The sequence below is a fragment of the Fusarium keratoplasticum genome, chromosome 12 (assembly GCF_025433545.1).
Source record: "Fusarium keratoplasticum isolate Fu6.1 chromosome 12, whole genome shotgun sequence".
In the NCBI taxonomy this organism is placed as follows: Eukaryota; Fungi; Ascomycota; class Sordariomycetes; order Hypocreales; family Nectriaceae; genus Fusarium; species Fusarium keratoplasticum.
This window is the reverse complement of record NC_070540.1, coordinates 2,182,673-2,202,112: the sequence shown is the minus strand read 5'-3', so window position 1 is coordinate 2,202,112 and position 19,440 is coordinate 2,182,673. Positions and strand designations below refer to the sequence as shown.

Here is a 19,440-nt window from a genome sequence, read left to right as displayed (position 1 = left end):
CGTGACGTGAAACGGGAGGGGGCTTTGGAGATTGGAGGTCTTTAGTCGCTGTTCTTAGCGGTTGTTCTTGGCGATGTCGCAGGATAGCCACCCCACGGCATTTGCAATTACGGGTGAGAGATAACGGTATTATTGTAGCTCTATCCCATACGCTGTGTCTCCGATCTCACTCAATCACTATTTATACAATCGGTGTTTATACATTGGCTTTCCCTATAGCGCATGTCGTCCAAGTGGGAAACACAGCACGCGACCGACTTCCCTAAAATCTCAAGCAATAGAGTTAGCCGATCCTCCCATCCGTTTCTAAAACAACCTTAAAATAGGGGTGTTTCATGGGCTTAATTTAGCAGAGCGAGGATTGATAAAACGCTGTCACGTTTCAGATGGGACTATTTTTATCCTCGGCTCTAGGGTAGTTTTGTGTGTTTTGCTCCCTAATACTGTTGACTCTTTAGATCCCATTCTTTGGCGCAGAGAACATCTACTACTTTTTTGTGCCGAGTATGGATGGCATTTCGATCATATGAATAATTGTAAATAGATAAACCCGTGTCTGAGGTATGTTATTTTTGGAGAATGAAACAAGGCGTCTCGAAGCTGCTAAAACGCTAGCAAAGTACCTGGCAATGAGGTGAAGGGTTTTGAGTTGAGAATCAATATTAATAGGGATAATTACACACTTTGATAGGGAAACACCATCATCGAGTTACGTAAAAGGTGGGAACGGCTGGGGTGAAAGGCAGTACCAAGAACCATGTTTGAAACCACGCCAACAATCTGGAAGCATCCCTAGCTATCTATAGACGCCCGTTGCACAGCTTCTTCACTCGGCTTTTGGCAATTCGCTCTTGGACTTGCTTCCAAGGCAAAGCCGGAACAAAATCACCATCCAAGTAGGGAGTAGTATCTCTATCCTCCCTAAACTCATACCACGCAAATCCAGATCTCAAGTACCCGAACCTGTTGGAGCTCCAGTACTCAATGTCGTAATCTTGGAGGTTGGGCGACTTGACAGCCTTGAAGAAAGCTAGGCGAGAGCCCAGCCACATGACCAGCGGCCCATCCTGCTCTCCCTGCTTGAACCAATTCGTGCAGGGCCCTTTTGGAGGCATTGATGAACAATAACGTTAAACCTCGGCATTACATCGCGGCACTTGGTTGGACGAAGGCGAGCCCGAGTAATCAGATCGGAGCAAGGATGATCCGTATTGCGTGTCTAGCCACCCCTCCGCAAGTTCCCCGCCACGAAGACTCACTCTCCGACCTCGTCTCTATGGTGTACACCAAGGGTCCAATTTATCTGCTGTATCTGATTGGACTACACAGAGCGGGGGTCAAGATGGTAGAACCCGACGAGGTCTACTTGGATTCTCGCTTCTCACTTACATACTTGTCATCTATCATTCAGTCGGTTTGTATCATCCAAGTTACTTCCTCTGTCATTGCTTGTTGAACAAAACCCCCATTCTTTACCCCTCACGCCACAAACTCATCATCATCCTGAACAATGTCCACGCTCCCTAAAGAAGTCGACGTCCTGGTCGTCGGTAGCGGCAATGCAGGTTTCGCATCTGCCATCGCCGCCGCCCAAGCCGGCGCAAGACACGTTTTGCTGATCGACAAGTGCCCCAAGGATTGGGTCGGCGGAAACTCGTACTTTACGGCTGGGGCATATCGCATAGCTCATGCTGGGCTTGGTGATCTGTTACCGATCGTCAACAACGTTAGTCGAGAGCAGGCCCAGAGGATCGACCTGGCGCCGTACTCTGAGAGGGACTTTCAGAAAGACCTGGACAAGATTTGCATCGGACGGTCTGATCCCGAACTTGCCAAGACGCTCGTTACTGAGTCTAACTCGGCTATCAAGTGGTTGGCATCCAACGGTGTTCGGTTCCAGCTCTCTTTCAACAGACAAGCCTACGAGGTTGATGGGAGGATAAAGTTCTGGGGCGGCCTTCATATCAAGACCCAGGACGGCGGCAAGGGCCTAATTGCCGATTATCTTGCCGCAGCTGAGAGACACTCGGTTCAGGTTTCCTGGTCCACAATGCTCAGTGGAATCCAAGCCGACCCTGTTGACGGCGCCTGGATTGTGACGGTCAAGGTTGACGGCGTCGATCATACTCTGGCGGCCCGAGCCATCATCTTGGCCGCCGGTGGATTTGAATCCAATGCGCAGAAGAGAAGCCAGTTCCTCGGCCCGGGCTGGGATTTGGCCATGGTTCGTGGAACGCCTTACAACACTGGAGAGGTCCTGGACCTTGCTATTCAGAAACTAGGTGCTCAGCCCGTGGGCAATTGGTCAGGTTGTCATTCTGTGGCATGGGATGCTAATGCCAACCCCAACGTCGGCGATCGTGTAGCATCAAACGAGTATACCAAGTCTGGATATCCTCTTGGTCTGATGCTCAATGTGGACGGTCAACGCTTTGTCGACGAAGGCGTGGACATGAGGAATTACACTTATGCCAAGTTCGGTCGAGCCATTCTGCAACAGCCCGAACAACTTGCGTTCCAGGTCTGGGACGCTCAGACTACGCCCTGGCTTCGATCCGAAGAGTACCGCGAGGAGCGCGTCGAGCACCTCAAGGCAGACTCACTGGAGCAGCTTGCAGACAAGTGTGTGTCTCGTGGTCTCCGAGATAAAGACGCTTTCCTACACACCATTCACGAGTACAACGAGGCTGTATATGCTCATAGACAAGAGGCCCCGTCAGCTAAATGGGACCCTGCCATCAAGGACGGTCTATCGACAAAATCCTCCAAGAAACAACTGGCCCTCGCCAAGTCAAACTGGGCCCTACCACTAGAAAAGGGCCCATATCTCGCAGTCAAGGTTACCTGCGGTATTACCTTTACCTTTGGTGGTCTCAAGGTTGACCCTCAGACGGCCCAGCTGATCCGCGCGTCAACCGACCGACCGATACCGGGAGTGTTCTGCGTTGGAGAGATGATGGGTGGGCTATTCTATTCTAACTACCCCGGCGGAAGTGGCTTGACTTCTGGTGCTGTCTTTGGTAGGAGGGCTGGCAGGGCTGCGGCTCAAGTCGCCAAGGGCCGTACAGAGTCTTCTCGGACACCAGAGAGCACTGGATTCACCAAGTCATCTTTTCTGACCAAGCTCTAGCTGCTTCATAAATGAACCTGATTCATCATAGGAGAGATCATTTCGATAGATGGGGTTTCGTTCCTGTAGCATTCTTGAAAATCCACCATGTACTTTTGGATCTATGAGCAAGGACATTTGGCCACGTGTTGACTATTGAATCGTGCAATGCCGTAGCTCTCAGCATGAGGGCTATTTCAATCATGCCACTAAGCATAGTGTTAGTTATTGTTAAAAACCAATCCTCTTGTGCGTTGGACTTGGTGCAGCAACTGTTTTGAGAACGCGTTTGTTGATTTGTTACCTAGAACTTGTTGTGTTCTTTGTCAGAGCTGAAGCCCGGCCCTTGATGGAATGACCAAGCCAGAAAATAGATAGATAATAATAAATAATAATAATGTGAGACGTACACACCAGGTTTCACGGCTGGCCTCCCGGATGGTTAGTCACTAGGCGTGGTTTGCTCAAGGGTGTACGGAGAACATACACCACCTACAGGATGTGTCGGCATCGCTATAGATCTGCACTTGCACAACATGAACCATTCCAAGTTCCTTGATACTGGACATTATTGCCCCATCACAGTGGCACAATCGCTGCTCTATCAAGTCATGTTCATTCAGTGCCAAGGGATCGGGACCCGGATCCCTCGTGGGGTACTGAAGGACGGGGCAAGAGGGTTGAGAATAAGAAATGAGCTGGGTGCAATTTAAGCGAGGGTCACCATTATAAACTACTTACTAGGATTTTTCATCCTCTCTTTACGCGACTGAGGACATGAACGACAAAACCACCGCTCTCCGACGAGGCTTGAAGACGAATACTCAACTACGAGCGGCGCCATGGCTGTCACTCCTGATCCTCACGACGACCTTTACATCGACGAGAAGGCCAAGAAAATGTTCTTACGCAAGCTTGACAGATGGATCATACCGCCTGTGATGCTGCTGTATCTTTTTAGCTTTCTCGACCGGGTTAATATTGGAAACGCGAGATTGTATGGTCTTGAAGAGGACTTGGATCTCGTGGGTGATCAATATCAGCTTGCCGTGTCTATCCTTTTCGTCACATACATTCTGTCCGAAGTCCCATCCAATATCGCCCTCAAGAAGTTCACTCCATCTCGATGGCTAGCCCTAATTACCGCGGGCTGGGGAGTTGTGGCTGCCCTTACTGGCATTGTCCAAAGCTTCCACGGGTTGATAATCTGTCGTCTTCTTCTCGGTGCCCTCGAGGGTGGCTTATTCTCTGGGTTAGCGGTCTACCTGACATTTTATACCACACTCGAGCTAGCTCTTCGCATCGCTTATCTCTTCGTCTTCAGCAATCGCTGGCTCGGCCGGTGGTTTACTTGCCTATACCATCAGCTTCATGGATGGTATCTCAGGGATGCGAGGATGGCGGTGGATTCTCGTTCTCGAAGGAGTCCCTACCGTGATTCTCGGCATTTCCGCTTGGTTTTGGCTGGTTAATGACCCCGTGACGGCACATTTTCTCTCCTCCGATGAGCGAGATTTGGTCTTGAGGCGAAGGCAACGTCAGATCGGCCATACCATATCCTCGGGGGAACTACATAAGAAAGACGCCTACGCCGGGTTCCTCGACTGGAAGGTCTGGGTGTTTGCCGTAGCTTAATTCGGGGTGGATGTGGTTCTATATGGATATGCGACTTTTCTCCCAACCATCATTCAAGGTCTCGGATCTTGGTCCATTGCCCAGGTTCAAGCCCTGACCGCTCCATGCTATGTATTGGGGGCCCTGACGTACCTAGTCGTTGCCTGGCTTTCGGATCGCAGCCAGCGGCGGGCCGCATATGTTGGGTTTGGGTTTGTCTCCGCCGCAGGTTACGCTGTCCTTCTTAGCCCTTCCCCTGGCGGGGTCAAGTATTTCGGCTGTTGTGTCGTTGCTATCGGTCTTTACGTTATTGTGGGAATTCCTCTGGTATCGCTACCAAGTAACAACCCACGGTACGGCAAGCGAACGGTAGCAGCAGGGCTGCAAGTGACCATTGGCAATTTAGCTGGTATTCCGGCACCGTTTGTAGGTTTCCGGGACATCCAAACGTATGACAAATTGCTGATATCTCTGCAGCTTTACAACTCCAAGGACGATCCTTGCTTCATCGTCGGTCATAGCGTGTCTATGGCTATGATTCTGATGGCGATGGCACTATTCCTGACAATGGGCTTATGGTTTCGCCATGTCAACGAAAGGTGGGCTTCCGGCGATGATGGTGATCGGGTTGAAGGAATGACAGAGGAAGAGATTGCAGAGCTGGGAGAGAGTAATCCTGAGTATAGGTATACGTGGTAGGGAGGGTGGTAAGCCGTCCTTGGTATGATGGTATTCACTGAATGAGAGGTCTGGTACGTCGATTCTCATGGTCATGACTCTTATGGTTAGGACGGCTCTGGGGGACCTGAGGCACTAAGGAGGTGGACAATGCGTCGGCACGAGTCAGGGTGGCTTGAGGCTCTGCTATGCTACCACCAAAGGGGGCCAGTGCTAGCAAGCGCAAACTCCTGGTGCACACCGACTTTATCAAATGAGCCCCCATGGATAATGTCGGTGACCTTCAGTTTCGCACCACTCTAGCAATGCATCATATACCCTGGGCTTGTTGCTCTGACCAGAGCTACTCTGCTACCGGCCGTGTGGCCTCTACAAGATGAACCAGTTCGGTTCGAGCGGCACGGCTTTTGCGCGACCCCAATGATGCGATGCCATGGAACTTGGACTGGCCCTCATCTGCAATCTTGGAAAAGGCTAGACCGCTGGGTTTTCGGTGGTCTGATAATCTTGTTTTGACATGTTTGTGCGTGTAGAAGCCAATTGTTTTCAGCGGACGTCAGACCCAAGCAAGCTGAGATGATGCAACAGACGTGTTAGCGAGATCCGGGTTGGGCCACGCAATGACAATCCTTGTTGCGCATCAAAGCAATGACGCAGACGACTTTGCGGGGGGACACAAATATCAAGACAGGGGAGCGCGGCAGAGCGTACACTAGATTTCTGTCCATCACTAGCGGCGAGTGGCTGGTGTCCAGTCCTAAAATGGGGCCAAGGGCGATCGGGATGGAAATGACGAGGATGGCTTTGGCCTTGGCCTTGGCTTTCCTCTCCCGGAATGATCGGCAGGGACTTTCCAAGTTGGTTCAAAGCTGAATATTCAGCTGCCACTGAATTGCTGGAAAGCTGGGGACGGTTTACGTCAAGAAGAAGATCAGGTGCAGTTCATCGACTCGATCTGTTAGCGTCGAATCAACGATCATGATGACGATGAGGCGGCCAAGCCTGTTTGCTGGTTTTGGGCAGCGGTGTGTCTGTGGTATATGAGGTCGAGCTCTCATTTCTCACACTGGACGTCTCATATTGAACAACACTAACACAACTCGACCTTTCCTATCCCAATCTCAAAGATACCCCTACACCAAAACCAACATGAATCTGGGCGCCAAGGTCAAGGAAATCCTCCACTCCGGTGACTCGGAAGATGCCGCCAGAGGAGACGTTGATCGCAACACTCCAGGATTTTTCCCAGTCGATGACATGACGCCCGCCGAATCCCAGAAACACACCTCTACTAGCCACGAGCACAACAAGCTACACAAGCCCAACGACCCTCGAGGATGGTCCGAGGACGATGCGAGAGCTCGTGGTCATGGTTACACCGACTCTGGTGTTGGTTTGACCGAACCTCATGACACACAAACCAACACTCGAGAAGTCGCTTCTGAGAAGCCCGCCGAACCCATTCAGAGAACCGACGACTATACCACAGACAGCCGCATTGGCGACAACACCAACCCCACGTCTCAAGAGCCGGTTGGTGACACTGCCGCGCCATCCCAAACGGAGCACCCGTATTGGGGAGACCTCCCTCGTGGTGCAGGTGTCTACAACACCATTGCTGGTCACGGCAGCGCTGAGGATGATACCCAACGCCATCGCGCAATCCACAGCGGCGAGGCCAACCCCACTGCCATTTCGTCCCAAGCCGGCACTGCTGCTCCAGTGGGTGCCCAGCCGCTGGACTTTGCGTCCCAGGGCACTGATCCCTATTCTACCCAACAAGACACTCGTGAGACTACACACGAGAGAGCGCTCGGCTCACGGTTTAATGAGGGTCTCGGCGGTGCTGGCGCTGCAGGAATTGCTGGTGCCGGAGCTTATGAGCTTGGCAAGGACCGTGGAACTGACGAGAGGGAAACCCCATCTCAATTGGGCGGTGCTTCTACTACCGCTGATCCCTACGATGCTCAAATAGCCACACCTCCCTCCCAGCACAATACCGCTGCTGCGACCAACATTCCACAACAGGAGACTTCGCCTGAGACCACAGACCTGTACTCGTCTCAGCGAGATACCCAGCAAGTCCCGGAGCAGAGCACCAGGGATTCGCACTTCAAGGAGGGTCTGGCCGGGGCTGCTGTTGCCGGCACTGCAGGCGCTGGTGCTTACGAGCTGAACAAGCAGCGTCAAGCCGACGAGACCTCCAAGAAGACAGAGAAAGTTGCCAAGACCGAGCCAGAAGAGAAGAAGCACCGGTCATTCCCTCTCATCGGTCGAAGCCACAAGGATGATACTAAGGAGGTGAAGGAGGAGAAGCACACCAAGGAACCCAAGCCTGAGCGCGAAAGCAAGCTAGGTGGTCTCTTCCATCGAAGTGCCAAGGATGAGACTGAGCCTGCGGCTGAGGAGGAGCCCGCCAAGGACAAGCACCACGGGGCCATGGCTGGTACTGCTCTTGCTGCTGCTGGAGCTGGCGGTGCCGCGTATGCTGCTACCAGGGACCGGGATGACGACAAGAAGGTCCAGGGGGATACCACCACTAGCCGATATCAAGAGCCCACCGCTACCCGAGGTGCTGATCAGTACTCCAATACTGGCCTGGGTGCCAGCGCCACCGACACATACCAGCAACCCGCTGCAACTCAAGGCACTAGCCAGGATGCCAGTACCGGTTACGACCCCAACAGCGCCTATGGTGCCCAAACCACTCAACCTTCGGTTACATTTGCCGGAGACCAGCCTACGCAGTCTTACCACCAAGAGGGTTCAAACCGAGATGGCAAGTTCGCCGCAGGTGCTGCCGCAGGTCTAGGTGCTGGTGCTCTCGCATCCCACCAACTGGGAAAGAAGCATGAAAACACCCCTGCCACTACTCAGGATACTGAGAGGGGTTTCCAGCCTCAGACCACCCAGTCGTACCAGCCCGCCCAGTCGTACGGAACTACTGAGTCGTATGGAACTACACAGTCATATGAACCTACGCAGCCATACCAACAAGAGGGCACACATCGAGATGGCAAGCTCGCTGCAGGTACAGCGGCTGGTCTTGGAGCTGGTGCTCTCGCCTCCCATGAGCTTGGAAGAAAGCACGAGAACACCCCTGCTACTACTCAAGAGACTGAACGGGGATATCAGCCCCAGTCCACTGAGCCGCATGCCGCAACCACTACCGGCAGTACTGCCATTCCTGTATACGACACTTCCAGGAACGAGCCTGTGACAGAGTCCGACAACTTTGCCGAACGCTCGACAGAGCCAACTCTCTCCATCACGCAACAGGCCAATGAGGGCAGGTACAATACTCTTGCATCCGGCACACCCTCTGGTATCAGGGTCGAGGACGATACCAAGGACCGAGCAACCCAGAGGGAGCATGCTGGCACTTCGTCAAGCGAGGATAAGCATCGCGGCGCTGGGGCTGCTGCCGGATTGGGTGCTGCTGCTGGACTGGGTACAGCCGCTGCTCTGTCCCGAAAGGATGATGAGAAGAAGGAAGAGTTAATTAAGCGAGAGGAAGTACCAGAGTCCAGGGTTGAGCCTGAAGCTGAACGCTCGGTTGAGCCTCAGCCCGATGAGAAGCCAGCTGCTGTCTCTTTCGCACCACAGACAGGTAGCAGCAAGCCTGTCATCCACCATTGCCAGAAGTGTGGCGAGGCCAACGACATCAGCCAGTACTTTGCGTCTAATGCATCCAACAAGATCTAGTAGTCTTGGGAGTATGTTTGCTGTTGAGCTTGTTTCTGTATTTAGTTAATTAGCGTGGCTAAAATATATACATGGCCTTTTCTCTTTCTTACCTGACTCTGTGTATCTTCGCCTCCGGCGTACTTCGGTAGTGTGTATATTGTGAATCCAAACACAACCAAATCCGGCCATCTCACCACCTCTTAACCTACCATTCAATTTGCCCTACACTCTTGCTAATCTCATTCCGCAAAACCCAGTCTAACACATTTCCTACCCTTAATGCTTCTCCATGGTAGCCACTACCATTTCAGAATGCCACCACTCCCTCAAGTCTATTCCACTTGCAATTCCCGCGTTTGTAGCCTGGTTCTTCACCTCTCTATGGCCTATCTTAATCCTGAACCTCGCTCCTTTTTAACCTTCCCATCTACCCGAGGAGTGCTCCATGGGGCACAAGGCGAAGAAATGCCAGGTCTTGCAGTTACTGTGTTACCCACCGCCTAAAAATTTTGCTCATGTCGTAATGCCTTTCACATAACTGTCTAGAAAGCATGACTCTTCCTAACTCAAAGACGTCACCATGGCAAGCAGTTTCACAAGCATTGATTCACAACACAAAGTTCAGCAACCCAGCTCGTTGTTTTATTTAATATGGCCTATGTAGGCCCCATCCCCTCGGTAAGGACTGTGTGTGGCCAACATCAGAGGTAAGTTGACCAAGGTTAAATATTCCATTCTGAAGTGAACCGCCGTCTCCCCTTTTCTCATCCGCCAAATCCCCCACATCAACCCACCATCTCCTGTATCACCATCGCATCGTCAAAGTCGATGAATATTTTCGGTCGGGAGCCTTGCGGCTAGCTCTGGAACCACAAGGCGTGCCATCGACTTTGTGTTGGCTTCAGGTTTAGTTGTAGACGACCTTGGTGTTACCAAAGGCAGCGCAAGTCTGCGCAGAAGCGGAGCCCTATATGAATGTTTAGCACGACCACTTCACCCATAGCATCCTCCATGTGTACATACCTGGTTGGCCTGGCTGTTACAGCAGACAACAATGCTGTCGCAGGATTCGAGGTAGTTGGAGCACTGGAAGTAGTTGCTGCCCCACTTGTCGGTCTCGGGGGTGCAGCAGTAGGCGGCACCGCTGCTGCAAGAGATGGATTGGATCTGGTTGACGGGGCCCACGGAAGGGGGAGGAGGAGGAGGAGGGCCCTGGGGGTGGTGGCCGCCGCTGCCGCCGCCGCCGGGAGCAGCGATGGCACCGACAGCGGTGAGGAGAAGGCCGACGACGGAAGTGACGAGCATTTTGATGGTTGTAGAAGCGAAGGTGTAGTGTTTGGAGAGTAGACTGATGATTGTTGTGTTGAGTGAGTGATGAGAGTTATTCAAGGTGGGAGAGAGCTCTCCTTTTATCCTTTGTCGACATGCTAGGAGACTTTGTTCTTTCGATCCGTTAAAGACTACGTTGGTCTGATCTTCCAAGATCTCGCCCTCTGCTCCAACACCGACGTTGCAAAAAGCAAGCCGGCTTCGATCTCGTATGCACGCTCGAGTCCAAACTTGGACATTTCTTGCCTCAATCCAGCCTCAACTGAAGTTATTGAACTCATTGACGACCTCAGACATCATTCTGAAGACATGCAGAGCACCTCTCTGGGCCATCCACCTCGCGATCCGGTCCTCGTATTGAGGTCTCGGGGAGAAACAGGATCTACGCACGGTCTAGATGCCTCCAACTTTTCGGTGATAGTTTAACCGCATCGCGGTGAGATGACGATACATGTTTCCAGGACCGGCACCGATGTTCCGAACATGAGAGCTGTTGTCGTTTGTAAATCTGATGTCTCCGTGAGAGCACGGCTCTTCACCTGAAGTTAAGCACGACTGTAACTGTATTTCGGCCCGAGGAGAAAGAGAAAACCTTCAACTTCTATGCTACCGCCTCGAAATGCAGGTACTGTGGCTGCAACGCAAGTAAGAGATCCGAGCCCAAAGCTTCCCCTGTGAGCTCGGAGCTGAACACACTGGATTATACGAAGTTGCATTCTTCAACAACAAAGTCCAAGCTGACCTCGGATCTCGCCTTGCTTCGGATCGCTCGGGGCCAAAAATAATCCAGAGTTGTGTAATGTTTGGTCATACTTGGCCGATGTAGATGTTTAGTGTTTTAAGGCGACTGGTTTGCCCATTGTGGCACACAGTCTGTGTGCTGCTCGCTGTGGCGAAACAACAAATACGGAACTCGACTGTCTTCAAATACCTCTCGTAACCCCATGATATTTCCATCTTCTTGAATCTCAGCATCACCACTCCTCTCTCGTTTCTGATCCAACGGACTCAAAAGCTTTCGCTCTTTTCTTCAGACCAACGTCACCCCTTTTACCTTTACCCAAATTCACTCGCTTCCAATCAGCATCATGCATGCCTCGACTCTTCTCTACGGCTTGGTCTTCCTCCAGGGAGCCATGACGTCCCCGGTCGCTGAACCTGTTCAGGGGCCTGAAGTTGAGCCTCGAGCCATGGAGCGTCGGGCCCCTACCTCTGGTGATATCCCCTTCCCCCGCTTCCCCTCCCGTAAGCCAAGTGAGTTAGACGTCTTTGGACTTTTAAGAGCATTTCTAACGATAGTCGTCGTATGAAGAGGGAGGCAATTGTCCCACTAGCAGTGGTGGTTCGGTCTCGCAGTCCAACCTTTGCTCCGCCGGCAACCCGTACTGCTGCACCAGCGACGGCAAGGGCGGTAAGTAATGCCACAGGGCTTCTGATACTGTAGAAACTCACGCTTCTCAGGAAACGTCTGCTCCAACTCGTCCACCTGCGAGCAGACCGTCATCTGCTGCAACAACAACAACGGTGTACGTATCCCAGTTTGTCCATTCCCTACTTCGACTGACGATATTTTTAGTATCAGATCTGCATCGGCGACATTGACTTCAACATGCCCATCACCATCAACATCTACGAGTAGGGGTGAGTGGGACTGCGGTGGGCGTGGTGTGGAGAGGGGCAAGCGGTACTATAGTTATTTCGAGACCTTGAGCTGGCGTCTCTATGACGCTTAAAGACTGGGTATGCCGACCGGATTCTCTAGCTTCATAGTCTTGTTTTAGCATCAATCTCTCCCACATTAAAGTTTTTCCCCCTTCGCTGGTCCAGAGTGCACGGTTCATGAGGCTGCAAGATGGACCAGGGGAACATCAAGTTTGAAGTATCCCTTCGGCAGTCGAAGAGCTTCTGACGTACTGAAATTCGTATGCAATAACCGCGGAGATCTAAGTATCTCTTAGCAATAGTCCGCGAGCTTTGCTTTTGGTATGGCTCCACAAGCTCGTCGGCTGCCCATGGGATGTAAGGATTGCAGCAACGGCAATCCAAAACCACATTGTGAGTATAATGCCTACCAGAATTCCCTATTAGAATTCCAGGGGGTCTGGGCCCGTGAGTGGACTGTTGCAGACTGGAATGATGCCAATATCCGTCCCCTGGACTCCTACATCTGTGCGCAGCATGCTGACGAGGCAGCACAGCGGGATCACTCCATTCATAGATGCGGTGTGCAGCTCGTATCTGCAATTGATTGAATCTAAATTAACAATGAATACTAAGGGGCAGGTCAATGTGCCCTCAACGGCAGCAACTGGGAGGAATTGACCAAGTTGACGTCAAAGCTATGCTAGTCAGGCACACAAAGCACATTCTGGATCGATCCCCAACCATTATCGGCTATCACGGGAACCCCAAACTCTGATCTCGACGGTATTTGAACGGCCGGGGTTCCGGCGAGGGTCCGCGCCGGTGCCGAGTCCCGACATCCGTGCGCTTCGGCCCCTCGTGGCGAAGCGCGATGTGACAGTGACAATTAGATCCGGCATTGCTTCCCGAGAGCTGACATCATGTGACAGATTTGTAGCGTTGCGTTGACGGAAAGGAATGCCGTTGTAGTTTCAAGCGGGATGTCGCTGTCTGGACAATTTTATGCATAGTCACTCATAAGAGTTGGGAATACAAACATAATGTGCCAGCCAATGATGTGGCATTTATGCTGGCAGTGGGATACTAGCGTTGAGCCAAGAACCCCGATGTTCTTAGGAGCAAAGAGTGCTTTGTAATGTCATATATCGGTTAAATCTAGCACTGCTCAAATCCCCAGTCAGTTTTTATGTGCCCAGAGAAACGAGGTGAGGATCCAGCTGGAGTGAGATCCATAGAATGGAAGAGTCGCAAATCTACCTAGGTGTCCTAAATTTGCTCTCGGAGCCTTGTTTTTTTTTTCCCCCCCAAGAAACAGAGCTTCCATGCTGTTAGTAAACAGGACGCCAAACAGCCTCAGCTGATTAAAAATATAATAATGGAGGAAATTAGTCTCCCAACTAAGATATTTCGAGCGCCAAGTACGAGTTATTTATGACCTAATCCTAATGCTTGATAGTTGCGGTAATGTTGGGCTCCTGGAAGAGAATGAGGTTCTCTAGGGTAGGCACGAGGACTGTGGCTGCTTGGTGTTGGTAAAAGCAAGCCAGCTACGTGGATTTGCTAGATGGCAAGCATTTCCATGGAAGTATCCCAGGTCCTGACAACGAGTAAAAAAATATAATTTGCACAGATACACCCAATATATGGGGCGTGGTTAGCTGTCACTTTCCGGACAGAAATAGGAGTCACGTCCGAGTGTACACTACCACTGAGAAAACATGGGGGAGAAAGAAGAATAAAAACAATAAATTGGTGTGTGTCTGTACTCGTGGCAAAAAGCGAAAAGCTCAGATGGTGTTGAAATATGTTCATGAGAGCGACAAGGATCCTTGCGGCTTGTGGGGTAAAGTTGATGAACTGGACTGTGTCGATTTGGTTGCTCGTGATTGGACGATGAGTTGGTTCCACTTGAGACGACGAGTCTTGACATCCATCGCAGTTGATGATGTTAGCTCAGGGTCATGATAAGACACGGCAGTTTTTGAGTCAATTTCGCTTGAGCCGAGTCAATTTTGGTGTCAATTCCAGGCGTTAGTTGATGCATGAAGACGCCACGTCAATTCCTCTTGCATACGTCAAATCAAGTCAAGCCCTGACTTTTTAGTCCATGACGACTAACACGCCAAGACTTCAACACCATTTATAAAAGCGACAACCCGCCCGTCGTTCCCAGGCGAGACGAGGACATGGACATCAATGGCGTCTTGGAAGTTTTTGAAATTGGCGACCAAAATGCTGCGGGAACCGCCACGGAGCGGGCCTTTGGACGATGCTTCAACACACACGTTGGCAATGTCATAAAGCGCTATGACGCGAGTACCTGGGCAGGTATGCACTTACTACACGGCATGAACTACCTGAATAACCAGGCCTCGGTCATCCGGTGCAATTTCAACATCGGCCCACCGTGGGATGTTGACAAGATAGTTGAGTAGCGTCGACAATGGCCTAGAGAGCGATGGCAAAATGAGTTTGGGAGTCCCGACGTCTACTGTACAACGGAGGCCACTGCACCTTGGCCCCTCCCTTGTCAAGTTGGTCCAGCTTTCAGCTTGACATCTTTGAGCAAAAAGTAGTGCCCAAGCCTGCTGAAACTAAAGACTGTGAGGACGGCGTTGGTAGCTGAGAGGAAAGCGAGAGGGCAGCGACAAGGAGATTGACATTGTAATGATTTGCAGCAACCCCAAGAGTTGCTTACATTGGACAATTCTCAAAAAATTGAGTGTGAGATGCAAATGCTGTTGACAAGCTCATGGCGATATGATTGATGTGTGGAAGCTTGAGCTTAGACACGGGGGCATGATCGGTAGGGTAACAACTTAGGTCTTTGTGAATATCTTGCAATCGCGTAGACACAGGACATTTCAAGCTTTTCTCTACAGAACGGCTAGAAACAAGACTCTGCCAGACCGTGCTTTGCAAATGAGCGGCTCTTATCACATCCCTGGCCCATCTGCAGAACACCGTACCTTGTCTCCAAAGGAACTATCCAGAAGGTCAACATGTCCCAGAGAGAACAGTATTATTAGGTGCTGCCGCTTCTCCAACCTCGCACGATGAGGTCAAGGCGCCATCTCACGACAGTCCACAGCCGATTGGGGGTCAGATTCAGCGTATCGAGACTCTAGTGTCAGAGCTTCCGACAGGACCGGATTCGCAAGGTGATGTTTGTTTGGAGGGAGGGTTGGCGAGTTGGTCAAGGTTGCAGGGCGGTCAGGGGAAAGGAGGGACTGTTGAGGGCGTGAGTGAGATAGATACGATCCATGCAGTGTTTCAAACCACAATATACCAGCAAATTTAATACTCATGGGTTAGCTTGAGCTGAAATGCTTTGCTATTCAGATGTTGGCAGCTCAGATTATGAAGCAATGCCCAGAATCGTTGCCCTTACTCTGGACTTGACCAGGTTTCCCCCCCTTAGAGTATTGAATAAAACTATGTGTGCGTAGTAGTATGTGGGAGAATAAAGAATAGCATATGGTGCGTCTGCTAGAGGAAGATCGAAGCATCATAATGGCCTCACAAGAAGATGAGCCGCACCGATCCGGACTTTGTCTCTCCTTAGGTCTAAACTATCTTTCTGATGAGTTTGAAAATATTTTTGAAGAAAAGTTTCTTTCAAGTAAAATGTCCCTTATTCGCTGATCCCGCTGTACCACAAACAAAATACCCATCATATACGCATTCACGTTCAAATAAATGACCAACAGGCACATCACCGAATATCAGTGAGCCTCAAAGGGACCGCGTACGATCAAGTCTACGACCTAACAAACATGACTTAAATTCCCCAACCTCTTATTCCATATTAAAGACCCTTCAATACTAGTGTCCCGTCGTCTATCAACTAGACTTCATCAACATCTTCCTCCCTTGTCGTCACCACAACCTCCTTCTGCCTCCATCTCTGCACCAGTGGCAACCCAACTCCCGTCCAGAGCGTCAAAGCAACCACCCAAGCCAGCGCACTCCCCCAGCCGTGCGTCTTTTTAAACTCGGGAGCTTCGCCAGACGCCAGCTGGACCTGCTGGAACGGGATCACCACGGCCTGGCCGACAGACACCATGAAGCCCAAGATAAAGGCTCGCTTCTGCTGGTCGCCGCCGCAGGCCTCGTTGGCCCAGCCCGCGAGGAGGGGCGTGAAGCAGCCGTAGCAGCCGTGCATGATGAAGACTGCCATTCGGAGCTTGTGCGGGACGTCCCACGCGGTGAGGATGGCGTAGTTGAATATCATGAGACTTCCGACGGCGCCACAGACAAGAGCACGGCCACCGAGTTTATCGGCGATGTAACCCGTAGAGATCATAAAGACAAAGTTGACTGCTCCAATACATGTTGGGATGTTGTTGATCTCAGGGACCGAGTACCAGCCGGTCGACTTGAGGTAGATGGCAAAGTACTGCATGACATAGCTTTAAAATGTTAGAATAAGAATAAAGACTGAAAGTGGTAGTATCTTACCTTCCGCAGGTCAAGGTCCAAAACGAGTATGCGGCTGTAAACGAATACACCTGCCAGGAGCCAAAGACGCGACGAAGCACCGACCAGTCCATCTTTCCAGCTGGCTTGCGGCCCTCTTCCTCAATACGCTGCTTGGAACGTTCCTTTTCCCATTCGTTGAGATAAAAGGCGGTGGTGGTATGGGGTGTGTCAGGGAAACAGAACTATTGTGGTCAGTTTGGATGAGCATATCTTTGCAGAAAAGATGTACTCACGAATCCATAAACAGCAACTGGCAGAGCCAGGATAAAGTCAAAGATGAACAGCCATCTCCAAGCAGACATGCCACCTTTACCGTGCATGCCCGTGAAAAGAGCAGCCTGCAGATATCCAGAGAACATCTGTCCAATGACTCCGCTCATGACAAACAGGCCGCTTCGACGAGACAGCTCGCTCTTTCGATACCACGAGCCGAGGCAGTACATGACACCTGGCCAAGCCGCCGACTCAAACAGGCCGATGAAGAAGCGCAAGACGTAAAACTGGTACGCGTGGTTGCACTTGAACAGGGCTAGCACAAAGACAGACCAGATGAGGAGGCAGGAGGAAAGCCAGATTCGGGGTCGAAGAACCGTGATGATGAGGTTGGCAGCTGTACCTCCAATGATGGTTCCTAGTAACGTCAGTATAGCTTCTCATGGACAAATGTTCACTCTTACCAATTGAAAAGTACGTGTTCATCCACGAAAGTTCATTTCCGGGACCAAAACCCAGCTCCTCCGACATTCCAGACACGTAGGCGTTTGAAACATTGTTTCCATCAAGCTGACAGTATTAGCAAAGATTTCGCATCACTGGTGAGAGCGCGAAACAAACCTGCTTGATGAAAAATAGCAAGCATGCAAAACTCAACAGGAACCAATCAAGCTTGAAAATGAGCTTCTTCTCCTCCTTGGACGTTCCGGGCTCGTGCCAATGAAACCATTGATCCTTGCCCACCGCAGGGACCGTCGTGTCATTTTTCAAGTCGACCGCTGCCGCAGATGTAATAGATGAACGATCCTTCGCACTGACATGTGCAGTGCTGATCGCATTGTCGCCTTCAACTGCGTGAGGAGCCATCGTGACAAGCTATGTCTGAGTAAACTTGACAAGAGGTTGATTCCCGGACATCCCAGGAGCAAGAACTTATATCCAGATTTCTTCGGATGTATCGACGAGCCCACTAAATAAGAAGGCGTTTGCTCTAACCATTTCTAATTCGTCTGGCTGATTGCGTGCTTGCTGCCAGGTCGTTTGCCGCTCCGGCGCGAGTCCGGGCGTTTTTCCCAAAGAGGAAATTTCTCGACGTCGGGGTGATGCCGCGATCCATATCACGGACTTGACCCCGGCTAGCGCAATCTGGATGCGACAGGGAATAACTCGGTGAGTCAGAAGGCAGCTGTCGCTTTGTGTCTTGTAGGTTGCACTGATAATACAGTATTATTGCGGAATACGGTGACCTCGACGGCTGATAGCAACACCACCAAAACAACCCTCAACACCCCCAAAGTAACTAATCCCCAACTCGTCTGCATCACTTTTGTCGCTATTCAGCAGAAATGGTCGAGGTCATTACAGTAAACGGAGCCGAGCTTGCCTATGAGCTCAGCGGCCCGGAAAATGCACAACTGATCATCACCCTCCACGGCGGAAGGGGCATGGGTAAGACTCTCATCCCTTTAAAAAAAAAATACAAGTTTTCTAACCAACTCAGGGGATCACAGGTCTGATTACAAAGTTTACAGTCGCCTGAACGACCGCTTCCGCGTCCTCTCATTTGACTACAGGGGACACGGGCAGAGCTCTCGGACCAAGCCTTATACCTTTAGGCAGCTGGTTGACGACATTGAAGGCGTGAGAAATCATATCTTGGGGCCTGAAGAGAAGGTCATTATCTGTGGTGGCAGCTTTGGAGGGTTTCTCGCTCAGCAGTATGCCATTACCTATCCAACTCGACTTTCGCACTTGATTCTGCGTGGAACGGCACCATCTCACCATCGTAAGTATCAAGCACCCTGATTAATGCAGAGAACTAACGATGCATCAGATGAGGAGGGCGCTATTAAAATTCTCGAGGACAGGATCAGCAAGGTTCCTAGTTTCTCAAAGGAGATGCTACGGGACAAGGTCTTTGGGGCGTTTCAAGACGACGAAGAGTTCCGACTTGTTCACTTTGCCATGATGCCACTGTACCGAGAAGACTTCGATGCCAACGCAGGACTCAGATCTTGTCTGGATACAGTCTATGTTGCCGAATCTCACAGTACGTCACGACTAGCGACAAGAAGACGGGTTGGCTGACAATTCTCAGATGACCTCTACTCTCAGGAGGAAAAGTACTTTGACTACACTGAAAAGCTTGACAGCATCACAGCAAAGACATTGGTCATTGTGGGTGATCAAGATTGGATCTGTCCGCCAGGTAATGTTGCTGACCCTATATGCGAGCCTTGGCTGACTTGGCAAAGACAACTCAAAGATCATTTCGGAACGAGTCAAGAATGCGGAATTATTTGTGGTCGCTGGCGCCAATCATAGCGTGCACGTTGAAAAGTCGGATCTGGTACTCTCCAAGATCAGAGAGTTTTTAGATCAGTAGATAGTCAATCAGTATGCAGCATAACTTGTATCGAGACATTCACTCCTGCTGCCCGCTGCAAGATAACCTCTATGTCAAGAACCCCGCTCATGTCTTTGCATTATCAAGATACCTACCCTTGATAAGACATTTACAATCGCGGGGAAAACGCATTTCCTGACGTGATAAGATGTGATCGGCAAGCTCCTCGTCTTCTCCGCAACACATGGTTTCAGCATGAACTGACAACCCGGAAAACCATTGCCCCAACCAGAACTCCAGCTCGATAACTGACTCGGGGAAACTCAACTCTCAGTCG

At 51.0% G+C, this 19,440-nt stretch overlaps 7 protein-coding genes across 7 annotated transcripts; 5 read left to right on the top strand and 2 right to left on the bottom strand.

The window, feature by feature from the left end:
• Positions 1–1,510: 1,510 nt before the first annotated feature.
• NCS57_01434200 (FAD-binding-2 domain-containing protein) lies at positions 1,511–3,130 on the top strand (the record flags this gene model as incomplete). The annotated part of the gene is made up of 1 exon (XM_053063947.1): positions 1,511–3,130. One exon carries the CDS (start codon positions 1,511–1,513, stop codon positions 3,128–3,130), a length of 1,620 nt encoding a protein of 539 aa, XP_052907280.1.
• Positions 3,131–3,951: 821 nt separating this feature from the next.
• NCS57_01434100 (MFS domain-containing protein) lies at positions 3,952–5,422 on the top strand (the record flags this gene model as incomplete). Its single annotated transcript, XM_053063946.1, has 3 exons — positions 3,952–4,345; positions 4,881–5,149; positions 5,201–5,422. 3 exons carry the CDS (start codon positions 3,952–3,954, stop codon positions 5,420–5,422), a joined length of 885 nt encoding a protein of 294 aa, XP_052907279.1.
• Positions 5,423–6,550: 1,128 nt separating this feature from the next.
• On the top strand, positions 6,551–9,106 carry NCS57_01434000 (uncharacterized protein; the record flags this gene model as incomplete). Its single annotated transcript, XM_053063945.1, has 1 exon — positions 6,551–9,106. The coding sequence occupies one exon, from the start codon at positions 6,551–6,553 to the stop codon at positions 9,104–9,106; it is 2,556 nt and encodes an 851-aa protein (XP_052907278.1).
• An 889-nt stretch (positions 9,107–9,995) lies between these two features.
• Positions 9,996–10,393, bottom strand: NCS57_01433900 (uncharacterized protein; the record flags this gene model as incomplete). The annotated part of the gene is made up of 2 exons (XM_053063944.1): positions 9,996–10,055; positions 10,112–10,393. The coding sequence occupies 2 exons, from the start codon at positions 10,391–10,393 to the stop codon at positions 9,996–9,998; spliced, it is 342 nt and encodes a 113-aa protein (XP_052907277.1).
• Positions 10,394–11,505: 1,112 nt separating this feature from the next.
• NCS57_01433800 (uncharacterized protein) lies at positions 11,506–12,056 on the top strand (the record flags this gene model as incomplete). The annotated part of the gene is made up of 4 exons (XM_053063943.1): positions 11,506–11,671; positions 11,730–11,828; positions 11,879–11,943; positions 11,994–12,056. 4 exons carry the CDS (start codon positions 11,506–11,508, stop codon positions 12,054–12,056), a joined length of 393 nt encoding a protein of 130 aa, XP_052907276.1.
• A 3,852-nt stretch (positions 12,057–15,908) lies between these two features.
• NCS57_01433700 (MFS domain-containing protein) lies at positions 15,909–17,623 on the bottom strand (the record flags this gene model as incomplete). Its single annotated transcript, XM_053063942.1, has 5 exons — positions 15,909–16,473; positions 16,523–16,725; positions 16,777–17,174; positions 17,221–17,326; positions 17,378–17,623. The coding sequence occupies 5 exons, from the start codon at positions 17,621–17,623 to the stop codon at positions 15,909–15,911; spliced, it is 1,518 nt and encodes a 505-aa protein (XP_052907275.1).
• A 479-nt stretch (positions 17,624–18,102) lies between these two features.
• NCS57_01433600 (AB hydrolase-1 domain-containing protein) lies at positions 18,103–19,142 on the top strand (the record flags this gene model as incomplete). The annotated part of the gene is made up of 5 exons (XM_053063941.1): positions 18,103–18,205; positions 18,258–18,542; positions 18,591–18,806; positions 18,855–18,965; positions 19,012–19,142. 5 exons carry the CDS (start codon positions 18,103–18,105, stop codon positions 19,140–19,142), a joined length of 846 nt encoding a protein of 281 aa, XP_052907274.1.
• Positions 19,143–19,440: the final 298 nt, after the last annotated feature.